This window comes from Ursus maritimus, unplaced genomic scaffold, assembly GCF_017311325.1.
Source record: "Ursus maritimus isolate PB19 unplaced genomic scaffold, ASM1731132v1 scaffold_4, whole genome shotgun sequence".
In the NCBI taxonomy this organism is placed as follows: Eukaryota; Metazoa; Chordata; class Mammalia; order Carnivora; family Ursidae; genus Ursus; species Ursus maritimus.
In genome coordinates this window covers 55511054-55524536 of record NW_024426552.1, presented here as the reverse complement: position 1 = coordinate 55524536, position 13483 = coordinate 55511054, and the positions used below count along the sequence as shown (strand labels likewise).

At 39.3% G+C, this 13483-nt stretch overlaps 1 protein-coding gene across 6 annotated transcripts in view; it reads right to left on the bottom strand.

Annotated features, from left to right (window-relative positions):
• CD96 (CD96 molecule) overlaps positions 1-13483 on the bottom strand; it is an 88170-nt gene that overhangs the window by 26373 nt on the left and 48314 nt on the right. For all 6 annotated transcript variants that reach the window (XM_040621215.1, XM_040621214.1, XM_040621213.1 and 3 more), the window contains one exon: positions 10968-11060. In XM_040621215.1, the coding sequence (XP_040477149.1) occupies positions 10968-11060 (93 nt within the window). The remainder of the gene's footprint in view (positions 1-10967; positions 11061-13483) is intronic.

The following is a 13483-nucleotide window of genomic DNA, read 5'->3' as shown; positions in this document are numbered from 1 at the left end:
GATAGGGACTGCACTAAATCTGTGTATCACTTTGAGTAGCACAGACAATTTAACGGTATTAATTCTTCCGATCCATGAGCATCAGATGTCTTTCCACTTGTTTGTGTCTCCTTCAGATTCTTTCACCAAGGTTTTTGGTTTTCAGTGTACAGGTCTTTCACCTCCTCACTTAAATTTATTCTTAACTATTTTAGTCTTTTTTGATGCTGTTATAAATGGGATTGTTTTCTTGATTTCCTTTTTGGATAGATCACTGTTGGTCTCACTGAATTTCTTTTAAAAGCTGAATTTTAATGGATAACACAGAACAGAATTTTCAAATGGAGCTCTTTGTACCTTTGTTTTACATGAGGTTCCAAAGGCTAAGAATGATATTATAGGGCAAGTCGTCCTCACTTCTAAAGCAAAGTCCTAGACCACCTATGAAGGGCATGTGGAGTGGGTTCCATTAACTCTGGTCCATCATCAACCTCAAGACTATGTAGGGGGCAGAAGTGCCCCAGGTGAGGATTTTTTAAAAGAGAGTTGTCAGGGTGCTATGAGTCTGGTCCCCTCTCATGGGGGGGGGGCGGCAAAGGAGGGGGTTAAAGAAGAATCTGCCCCTTTACCTTAGTCCATGTGAAGTGTGGTTTCAAAAGAACCACTCAGAGCTGTTGGCCTATGTGTCCTGGAGTTTGGGGTGAAGAGGACCAGTGCCTGACTCAAGTTGAAGAGGCTACACTGGGAGCCTATGCTTGACTAGTAGTGTTGAATGGGCATAGAGAAGAGAGATATGGCCATGCTGGAGAAGAAGAGCACTTCCCCCAAATAGGAGGCCAAGGTGCATGTTTTCCCAGACAAAAGAGGATGCCATGAAAAGAAATCTCACCCAGGAAGAATATCTGCAGGAACAAAAAGCTCCTAAGAGGACAGACCTCCAGAAGTTCATGGGCTGTAGGGGGATAATAGACATAAGATTGGAGGAGAGGCATAGCCTGCACCAAGGGGACAATAGCCCCGGGCCAGTCATAGACTTCTGAGAAATCTGCCAGAGTGCCCCATGAGGTCAAGGTGGCACATTTTTTATTCTCCCCATTTAGAGGACACTTAGGTCAGATTACAGTCAGCCGGACAAGGAAGGTCTTTTCTTACCTACCTCTCTCCTCTTTTCCACATGATATGACCCCAAAAGAGAGGTCCAAACCAACAACCAGGAGTGGAGGAAAGGATTGAGCCGGGAAATCACAGACATTTCTTCCGCCCCCAAGGACATAAAGCACACAACCTCATATCCCAGGCTTCTGCAGCTGTGGTACACTCACATGTGGTGGGCAGGCGAGGGGGGGATGTTCTGGATCAAATTAACTTTTGCAAGTTTTGACATTACATTTGACAAGCCTTCTAAATTATTGACACAAGTCCATTCTTGAATCTGAAAGGGACCAGACAACGTTTATTATATGAAAATCACCAAAAAAGGCCTTCAGAGTCTAAGGAGAAATTATTCAAGAGAGCTCATTTGGACAGGGAATAATGGGGAAAAGAACATTCCTTCTTTGCTAATGTACCCAGTTCAGCTTATTTATTCAGTTAAACATAAAGGTAAAAGTTATTTGTAAGTTCAGACTGCTGCCGTCAGAGTGATCTGGTTTGTCAAGCTCAATTGTCCAAGACTTTGCCTTATTTCTAAGTAAAACTGAACCTGAAAATTTAATGTATTTTTTCAAATAGTAATATTTTTACTTGACCTTCCACCTCTTGACATGGTGTCTAGCCACACAGCCACCTAGCTTCCTTGGCGACTGCGCAGATTGTACTCCATCGGTTCACCTGCAGCTCAAAGAGCCTTTAGCGACACTAACTGGAGCCCTGCAGTTACAAGAATAGAGGCCATCCACTGCATCTAAACACATCTGTGCGGCTTCATCAACCCCTGATGTCAGGATTAGGAGGATATTGACCTTCGGACCAGAATAAAGGAAATATATGGTGTGAAATCTTGATCTCTGCACAAGACTGTTTGCCCAGGGGAGGCAGATGATTTGAGGAGCATGTGCTCACTGAATGGCTAAGACAATGTGTATTGCTGGATTACTGGTCTAGAAAGGCTTTTCAGGACTGCTCCCCCCTCCCCGGGGGAAATGACAGTAAGCAGGAAAGAGCTCATCACATGTCACGGGGTGTGTTAATAGACACTCAGTAATTTACGAAATGAATGCAAGAATAGGCCATCCAATAGATTTTTTTCCCCAGAGCTACCTTGTTCCAGAGAGGAAGACTGGAAAAACAAATACTCAAAGTAAACTAGTCATCAAGAAAGCTGGTGACAGGTATGGAAAAAAAAAATGAGAAATTCTCTAACAACCTGCAACATCGCCCCAGGTGCAAGGTGTTTGGCAAGATGCAATGACCAGAATTTCCCAGGATTAAAGGGAGAGTGCTGGAGTTTTGTATGGGTTCTGTACATATCCCTGGGCAATGAGATTATATTATAATAATGTTGAGAAGGGAGGGTGTGATGAATGGAGGAGGCCTTTTTCCCCATTTAATTTCTGACTGAGGGAATGGTAGCCCCACTTCTGGAGGCTGCATTTCGCAGAAAACACTGGTCCAGAGAAAAGAGAGATTAATACAGGCACAACTGTCATGTTGACCTTTTCATATCAGCTATGCCACCTTCACACAGGAATGCATTTATTTCGTGTCTAAAGACATTTATTAGGCACCCATCATGTACTGTCAGAGGCAATAGGACTCAGGCTCTGAAGCTTGTCCGGGTTCCATCTTGGATCTTGCATTTTTTGCATGACTTTGGTTAAGTGATCTAACCTTTTTGTGCCTCAGTATCTTCATCTGTAAAATGGGGATAATAATAGTGCCTATAGCATTGTGTTGTTGGGGAATTAAATGAGATAATACATTTATAAGTTTAGAATGGAGCCAGGCACATGAGAAGCACTCAAATACTAACAAGTATTGTTAATATTATTGCTTAATACTATAATGTAATCAAGTGAGTTGGTTAAAAATTTAGATAATTACCAGGGGAAAAAAGCTGGTGTGATAGCCTTCTAAAACGCTTTTATTTACCCCTCCTATCTAGGCAGACAATGCTGAGTCTTCTGTTGTAGTACTCTCCATTTCTTAGTTCAGACGGGCTTAGTTCGGACCCTTATCACTTAAATCACTTTCTATCTGCACCATTTGGTCTTCTTGCTCTCTATTCTGGCTGCTACCACTTATCCTACACATCACATCGGTTTCACCCCCATTTCTCACATACTCACAAAGTCACAGCGGCTCTTCATTGGCATTCTGTTCAGCCCAAATCCTCCGCCCATAACTGAAGCTCACCTTCCCCGGGCTCCCCCTCATCTAAGCAAGCCGTGGCCCTCCCAGCTAGCACCGCAGCACTCACCCTGCCCATCTTCTCATGCCTGACACTCATTTTATTTCTTTACTCAGGACAACTGTCTGAAGATCCAACTCTCCTCTTTCTCCCATCTGTGTCTATATTTCCTTCCAGCCCTCTGTGCAGACTTCCCCGATTCTACCCTCCTCTGTTCCCAGCACTCATCTGCTTGGGCAGACTGGCAGTCTTTCTCCAGATCCCCCTCTCGCTTTAAAACCCAACATCCCAACCTGCAAATGATCTTCTGATCTGCTTCCCCCTGTGATTGACATTTGACAATCGTGTCCAATGGCATATCGTCCAGTGTCATCCCTCAGCCATTCTGACATGCTTTCTCATAAATCAGTAGTTTGGTTACATCCCCTAGGCAGCTGCTTCCTTCAGTCTGTACCCCTCAGTGTCTGATCCCCACCCACTGAGCATTAAGTGTCCTTACTTGGACAGCTAGCCAATGGTTAGGGTCTGACTGGACCTGGTATTTTATTTGAAGTGTTCAGGAGTAGAAAGATCTAGACTGTGAGGATCAGCTAAAGCTTTAGAGGAGGCTAAATATCAAAACCAACACCATCAGGTCCAAGGGTTCATGTGCAGACATAAAAATCAGAGACAGAGCCAAAAGGCCTGTGGTAAGTAGGTCGTGCTGGAGTGTGAGCTCTATGCAACTGGGGCCCTGCCTGTCTTGTTCATCACTGTATCCCAGCACCTCTAAAGTTCCTGGGACCCTCCAGGCACTCAGTGTGTATTTTTTGAATGAATGGATGTCTTGGATGATTGCCACCATTGGGGCTGGCATTTCTGAGACCTCTTCTATTAGTTACACACCCTGTAGCCAATTCAAAGCCAGAGTTAGAAGGCCTAGGGAGCTACTGAGAGCACCGGGAGCCCCTGAGTTATGCATTGCCCCACCTGAGATTGGTCAGGTGTCTCTCATTGTTCCATCCCACCTGCTTGCCTCATCTCCCCATTCAGCCTGTCAGCTTCATGTGTTTTCCTAGGACAGTGCTGCCGATGCAGCCGGCTCCGAAAACAGCCATCAGTTCAGGCTGAACTGCGCTGCGCTCCCTGGGTAACTCTTGCAGTTTGTCATGAGTTACAAGGTTCTCCTTCTCTAGTCAAAGAATATTGTTTCCATTACCTTACATTTATTTCAAAAATATCCTTAAGCCGAGGAAGAAAAAAAATACAAACTGGATGTTTGCAGCAAGACATGTAGCTTAGTAATTATGACTGAATTATAGTGCATTCCATCTTAGAATTTGGAATGAAACCATAGCCTTTTGAAGCTGGTTTCCATGACAAGTTCCATCTTGCTTCCTTTCTTAAAAGAACACAAAGGGTGAGTCCTTTTAGCTTCTGAGACATGAGGCAGCCAGTCATCATGTGATTTCACAATTACCCTCCAAATTTCCAAGACAAAACCTGGATTTTTCAGTTGTAATTCAGTGTTTATTCTAAGAAAATAAGTTTTATTTAGCCTAAAAGAGCCACCGATTTAACATTTTTTGACATTTTAGACTGAAAATTGTTCCAAACGTAATTTCTTGTTACTATTTTGATAGAGGTCAAGATTTTGTAAAGCGAGAAACAGCTACTCTTATACCTGCGCCTTGATCTAAAATGGTTTCTCAGTCTTGGCACTACTGACATTTTGGACCAGATAATTCTTTGCTGTGGAGGCTGTCCTGTCCTGTGCTATATAACATGCAGCATCCTTGGCTTTGGCAGGTAGCACCCTCCCCCCCAATTGTGGCAACCAAAAATGTCCCCAGACACCGTCAAATGTCCTTGGGGGGAGGGGTGGCAAAATTTCCCTGCTGAGAACAACTGATCTAAACTGTCCTGAGGTTCAGTGTGGTAGGATCTTATTTTAAGGAGCAGAAATTTCCCAACTCTATCACCTTTGTGTGATAGCAGATCAAGTAACATTTTTTTTCCCTGCTTTTAAACAAAGATGTTCATTTGACTGTATTCTCTTTCCCTGTCTAATACTAGAGCTATTTTATATTGCAGGCTCCTTAAGGTAACAAATGTTCTTTTCCTTTCCTTGAATTTCTTCACAGAAATAAGAATGGTATTTGGTCTGATGGATGCATTTAATGTATGTCAACTAACCCCATGGAAAACTCAGCTAGAAGAAACTCATTTCCACTTTCAACTGGTAGGAGGTTAATGTCACGAGGGCATAGTTGTATTCTCTTTTGGTCACTGTTATATTCCCAGTACCTAGAAGCATATCTGGTACACAGGCACGGCTAATAAATATTTGGCAAATGAATTATATCACCTCCTTTCCAAAAAATATTTATTGGGCTCCCAGCCCCATTTCCTAAGGGATAACACTGAGAATTCTTAGGCTGGGGGTTAATGCTCTCTTTATTCTGCATTTTCTAGTCTTCTTCCCTGCTTCTCTGCTACACAATCCCACCCCCTGACCCAAGATTATCTCCTAATATTTTCTCAAATTCCCACAAACATCCTTGCCAATGCACAACTATTCACTTTGTTCTTTTTGCTTAGAATGTTTTTTCAAGCTCTCAACTGAGTCAAATATATGCAACACATACTTAAAGGGTCAGTCATCTTATTTCCTCTTTTTGGTAACATTTCCTGACTCCAAGAACCCATAGGGGAATCTCCTTACTCAAAGTCCAAAATTTGCTGGTTTGCACCTCTCCCTGAGTATTTTAATTCTATAAGATGCAGTACCTTTCACCTTACTATTTTGAATTATCATTTTCGTGTGCATATATCATCTCTTTCCAAGTACATTGCAACCTTTTTGAAGGCAGAAACAAATTATCATCTCTTTTCAAAGACATCATGGAGTCTATTAAATGACACTTACATAGTGAAGGAACAGTATTCTCATTAATTCTTTTATTCATTCATTTATTCAACTAGCACTTTTGCATGTCTACTCTGTGCTGGGCATATGTCCCCTGTCCTCACGACGTGTTCAGACCAGTTGGAGAAAACCTGGTATCAAATGTGGTAAGAACTAGATTTGAGTCAGAAGACTTGGTGTGAATACTAACTTTGCCACTTACCAGTTGTGTGGTCATCTCAATGACTTCATCTGGAAAATGGGGATGATAATGTTTGCTCTGTCTGCCTCTCATAATAAAGATCAAACTGTATTGCATTTTATATGCAAATATTTTCTAAATGACAGGATACGGTCTTTTAAATTTGTCCACAAATTCTTTGATACCCTTCCCTTCAAGAAGTGGAGCCTAATTCTCCTCCTCTTGAGTCTGAGCTGGACTTAGTGACTCGCTTCTAACAGGTGCAATAAAGCGAAATGATGCTGTGCAATAAAACAGCAGTGCAGCTTTTGTCTTGGTTACTCCATTTCTTGAATTACTTGGTCTGAGGGAGGGCAGCTGTCACGATGTAAGAAACCTTATGGAGAGGCCCATATGGTGAGAAACTAGCGCCTCCGGACAACATGCTCAAACTTGGAAGCAGAACCCTCAGCCACAGTCAAGCCTTCAGATAACTGAAGCCCCAACCAACCCCACTTGACTATAACCTCATGAAAAGATCTGAGCCATACCACCCAGCTCAGTTGCTCCTGGCTTTCTGACCCCCAAATCCTGTAAGACAATATGTTTTAAAAGTTGCTAATTTGGGGGGTAATTCATTAGGTAGAGCTGGATAACTGAATAATATGTGGAGTACTAAAGAAATTTAAGGTATTATTTTTGACCATGCTAATATTTGTTGAATGAAGAGTAACATAATCTACTAGAGTTTATTGCTGAATGATGAGTTAGAAATGGAAGAAAAAGCAGCCTCCAATAAAAATTGCAAAACATTAAGAACCAGGAAAAATCAGATGCATGTAACATTTCTGATGGGTGATTTGCAGACACTTCTCACCCTGCCACATGCTTCATTTTCTGAGAGGTATCAACCTGTGACAGTGGCTGCAGGCTATATGCCAAAAGGCTACAGGCTGAAAGAATTGTTCATTTCTGACTGCTTTTGTTTTATTTCATTTTCGGTTCTCATTTTGAGCTAAAATGGATAGTTTTAATTAAATAAGAAATGAGAACTGTACTTCTCCTCTACACAGAATATACATTTTTTTATACTAAAGAAAGTAACCATAGTTCTCTTTGTTAAACACAAAGGCTATAGACATGGGAATTTATGATTTGTTTGCATCATTGTGACCTTCTGAAAGTCACTGTTATCTCTTTGCCATAGTAACACTGACCCAGCCTGGCCTCCATTATTAATAATGCCACTGGGAGGCTGAATTTATAGTCCTCACCAGTCAACTTTGTCAAAATTAATTTGAACCAGAACAAATTTAAATTTAAAACTATCTAACTACATCTGGTCCACAGGATGCCCATTTATAACCAATTTCTTAAACACCCCACTGAGAACACAGTTGTGGAGGAAGACTGTCAATTTATTAAGCTATTTAATAATAAATACGGAATTCAAATTTCTCACTGCATATTTATTGACCCTAATTTTGCCAGGGTTTCAAGTGAAGGGCTTTGGAAGCTATGTTAACTCTTTAAAGCCATAAGAATAGTACTTAATATGTTTGCCTAAAATGTTATAGATAATAAAAGAATATGAATCATACAAATTTTCTGAAAATGTTTTCTTTATCAATCTGTTTCGTTAAAGGATTGATAGCTCATGGGAAATAAAACAGTGCAGTCATTAGTTGACAATGACGTGCTACTATATATAGAAAATCCTAAAGACTCCACCAAAAAACCACTAGAAGTAATAAACGAATTCAATAAAGTTGCAGGATACTTACTTAATACCCAGAAATCAGTAGCTTCTCTATATACTAACAAAGAAGTCTCAGAAAGAGAAATTAAGAAACAATTCCATCTATAATTGCACCAAAAAACAAAAACAAAAAAACCTTAAGAATAAACTTAACCAAAGAGGTGAAAGACCTGTATTCTGAAAGCTATAAAACACTGATGAAACAAATTGAAGATGACACAAATAAATGGAAAGGATTCCATGCTCACTGAATGGAAGAATTAATATTGTTACAATATCCGCACTACCCAATGCAATTTACAGATTCAGTGCAATCCCTATCAAAATACCAACATAATTTTTTCACAGAACTAAAACAAATAATACCAAAATTTGCACACAACCACAAAAGACCCCAAAATAGCCAAAACAATCTTAAGAACAAAGCTGGAAGTATCACAGTTCCATTTTTCAAGATATACTACAAAGCTATAGTAATCAAAACAGTATGATACTGGCATGAAAACAGACACATCGATAAACCCATGCTTATATGGTCAATTAATCTATGACAAAGAAGGCAAGAATACACAATGGGAAAAAAATCTCTTCAACAAATAGTGCTGGGAAAACTGGAGAGCTACACATGAAAGAATGAAACTGAACCATTTTCAAACACAAAAATAAACTAAAAATGAATTACTGAAGACCTAAATGTGAGACCTAAAACAATAAAAATCCTAGAAGAAACACAGGCAGTAATTTCTCTGGCATTGGTTGTAGCAACCTTTTTCTAGATATGTTTCCTAAAGCAACGGAAACAAAAGCAAAAATAAACTATTGGGACTACCTAAAAATAAAAAACTTTTGAAACAAAGGAAACCATCAATAAAACAAAAAATCAACCTACTGAATGGGAAAAGATCTATGCAAGTGATATATCCAATAAGAAGTTAATATCCAAAATATTTAAATAACTTATAAAACTCAACACCCAAAAAACAAAAATCCAATTAAAAAATGGGCAGAAGACATGAACAGACATTTCTCCAAAAAAGGCATCCAGGTGGCTAATAGAGGCATGAAAAGATGCTCAACATGACTCATCATCAGGGAAATACAAATCAAAACTACAATGAGATATCACCTTACACCTATCAGAATGGCTAAAATCAAAACCACAAGAAACAATAAATGTTGGCAAGGATGTGGAGTGCACTGTTGGTGGGAATGCAACCGGTGCAGCTGCCATGGAAAACAGTATGGAGGTTCCTCAAAAAATTAAAAATAGAACCACCCTATGATCCAATAATTGTGCTACTGGGTATTTACCAAAAATCCCACAAAAACACTAATTCAAAGGGATACATGTTGGTAGCATTATTTACAACAGTCAAACTATGGAAGCAGCCAAAGTGTCCATTTACCCAGATGAATGTATAAAGAAGATGTGATATATATAATGGAATGTTATTCAACAATAACAAAGAATGAAATCTTGCCATTTGCAACATGGACAGAGCTAGAGAGTATAATGCTGAACAAAATAAGTCAGAGAAAGACAAATATCATATGATCTCACTCATGTGGAATTTAAGAAACAAAACAAATAAGCAAAGGGAAAAAGAGAGAGAGAGAGAGAGACAAATCAAGAAACAGACTCTTAACTATAGAGAACAAACTGATGGTTACCAGAGGGGAGGGGATGAAATAAGTGATGGAGATTAAGGAATGCACTTGTCATGATAAGCACCAGATGATGTATGGAATTGTTGAATGACTATATTGTACCCCTGCAATTAATACAACACTGTATGTTAACTAACTGGAATTAAAATAAAAACATAAAAAATAAAATAAAATAAAGAACTTACACAACTCATCACCAAAAAACCAAACAATCCAATTTTTAAAAAATGGGCAAAGAACCTGAACAGACATTTTTTTCTACAGAAGTTATACAGGGAAATGCAAATTGAAACCATACTGAGATATCACCTTAGCCTTGTCAGAGCGGCAAAATCAAAAAGACAAGAAATAACAAGTGCTGGAGAAGATGAGGAGAAAAAAGAACCTTCGTGCACTGACAGTGAGAATGTAAATGGTACAGCCACTGTGGAGAGACAGCATGAAGAAAAAATAAGAAGTGAAATACCATATAATCCAATAATTTCACCACTGGATATTTAAAATGAAAACACTAATTCAGAAAGATATATGATATGATGTTTATTGCATCATATGTTTATTGCAGCATTATTTACAACAGCCAACATTTGGAAGCCACCCGTATCAATAGATGAATGGATAAGGAAGATGGAATATTACGCATCCTTAAAAAAGGATGAGAGCATGCTATTTGCCAAAACATGGATGGATCCTGAGGATATTATGCTACATGAGATGAGTCAGACAGGAAAAGACAAATACCATATGATTTCCCTTATATGTGGACTCTAAAAACAAACACACATAAACAAACACGCCATATCAGACCTATAAATACGGAGAACAAACTGATGGTTGCCAGAGGGGAAGGGGGTGGGCAATGGGCAAGACTGGTGAAGACGAGTGGAAGATACAAGTTTCTAGTTATGGAAGAAGTAGGTCATAGGACGAAAGGCCAGCATAGGGAATACCGTCAGTGGTGTTCTAACAGGGTTGTATGGTGACAGACAGTGGTGACCATTGTGCTGAGCACAGCATAACACAGACAGGAGTTGAATCACTATGTTGTACACCTGAAACTAATATAAAATTGTGTGTCAACTATACTCAAATAAAAAAAAGAATTAAAAAATAAAAGAAAGTAAGACTGTGAAAACATTCTTACTTGTAGGCGATACGCTGTTGACTGAAGAAGGTCGGGTGCCAAGGGTCGATGGGACAACCTCAAGCGCAGGGCCTGTGGAAGGGTTCGCTGAGCCTGAGAGGATGAAATGGATAATAATGATGAACAAAATATTGTAATAGAGGACGTGTTGACTTAATTTCCCCCACAACTGTATCTTCATCTCAGAAAGCATTATTGAAGGTCTGTTATATGTAAGGTGGTAGGATTTTGTGGTGGAAGACGTCAGGCTGTCTTTGAGGACCAGAAGCACAGGTAATAGGCAGGGAGCCAGGCTCTGTGTTGAGTGTAGGGCACCGTGGGGATGCAAAGAAAGGGCACCAGCCAAGATTGGGAAATCAGGGGAAGCTTCCTGGAGAAAATGACATTTAACCAAGCCCTGGTAAAACAATTACAGCAGCTAATATTTCAAAGTATTTGAAAAGTAATCATACAATTTACAAATCTGCAAGCCTGCAAAATTTTATTGGCAAGAGGAGAAACGATGATGTAACTATCCAACTGGAAGAAACACCAATAAGCCTAAGATTAGTGGTATTATTGGTTTTTCTAAAATGCCTGTTTTTGTCAGAAAATTTTTATCTGGCTGTAACTTTTCTCTGTGTGTGTGTGGGCAGGTAGGGATGAAAGAGAGGCTAGAAGATATTGTTTTATCATATTGTACATTTATGTCAATTCCTTAAAGCTCCCATTATTGAACTGTAAAATAGCCCTATGAGCAGTATAAAACAATTTACAAATGCCAGAAGGATCTATTGACTTCAGGAAGGTCTGAGTGAAATATGGTTAAATGATTTTGAGGCTAGGGAGTTTTGTGATTTTCTAGATATAATGACATTGGGTATAGTGTCACGCATCTGATGAGCTGTGTCAATTATTTGGACTGTTCAATTATAAATTAAAGTATTGATTCTATTCTATAATTTATTTTAAGAGAAAAGTATAATTATATAAGTTACGTCACTGATAGCACATAGCACATTGGAGTGGATTTGTGTTTTGTAATCGAGGTGTACCTATGTTTTATTTTCAGTGTTGGTAGTGTTGTTATTGCTGTTGGCTGTAGGTGACGCTTACAGCTGGCTCTAACTTGTTATCATATAAATGATCCCTTGCTATTAAGCTCTGAGGAGGTGGGTGTGGGGTGGGGAGAAAGTTACCTGGAAAGTACACAAATAGGTTGGTGGAATGACCATCCTCTTCCACCCATACTATCTGAAACATGTTTGAACACTTCAGCACGACATTCAAATCTGATCATTATTTTCCTCCCCCCATTACACTCCCCACTTCATACCCTCAATCCAACAGGTGACATTTCAACCTGATCTCTATGGATTCTTGCTTTCTGTACATGCTGTTTCCTTATACTTTCCCACCATAAACTGTCTGGTATGCACCTTCTCAAACTTGAAGAATCCCAGGGATCTTTGTGATGTGCTCATAGACCTCAATATTAAACCTAGCAAAGGCCTTATTATTCTACATCATCAGTATACCCCTCAAGAGAAGTGATTGTGTTGCTTCTCATAGTATTTCTGGTTCCTGGCAAATGCAAGAGGATGAATGAATGCATATGGATTCCTTCTAAACATTGAAAGAGAGAAGACCAACTTTAAGTACATATCTGACTGATGGTCCATAATAAGCATGATCTTCCAAAGTTGTAACCTTAATAAGCGTGGGCCTGGAAAAATAACGCCTCGGTGTTTTGCTCTGTAGATTGATTGGAACAGAGGGTGGCAAACTATGGCCCACAAATCGAATTCCACCCTCTGCCTATGTTTGTAAATAAAGTTTTATTGGAACACAGCCATGTCCATTTGTTTATGTAATGTCTATGGCTGATTTGTACTTGAATGGCAGAGCTGAGTAACTGTGATGGAGACTATATGGTCCACAGAACATAAAATATTTACTGACTAGCAGATAAAAACAGAAAATGTTTGCTGACTCCTGGGAAAGAAGATGTTGATAGATTAGCTTAATTCCAGATTTCTACAATGGGAAATGTTTATTTTTCATTTATTGAATATTTCTATTCTAAGATATTATTCTGCCATATTTAATACCACACAGCTTTGTAATCTAAGGGGTTCTTGGCACACATATCCTTACAGTGTATTAGGAAGTTGCTACTGCAAGATTTGTATTTTAAGATGAACTCCTGGCCCTGTAACAAAAATGATGCATAGCTATTAACATGAAACCTGCAGCCAAAACAAAACAAAACAAAACAAAACAAAACAAAACAAAACAAAACAAAAAAAACGTTCTTCTGGTCTTCTGGTTTCAGTTTGTCCTGTAAAGTAGAAACTCTGCCTTGGTCAAAACAAAACTCAGGGGGTGTAGAAAGAAGTGGCTAAAACCTAACAGAAAAAAACTATTTCCCAAAACTCAAAAGCAGAACTTAAGCAGAAACATGTCAGCCAGTTTCAGACCATTACATCTGCCATCGTGTTGTAAGGGATTCAGCCGCTCGTCTAAAGCAACGTCAT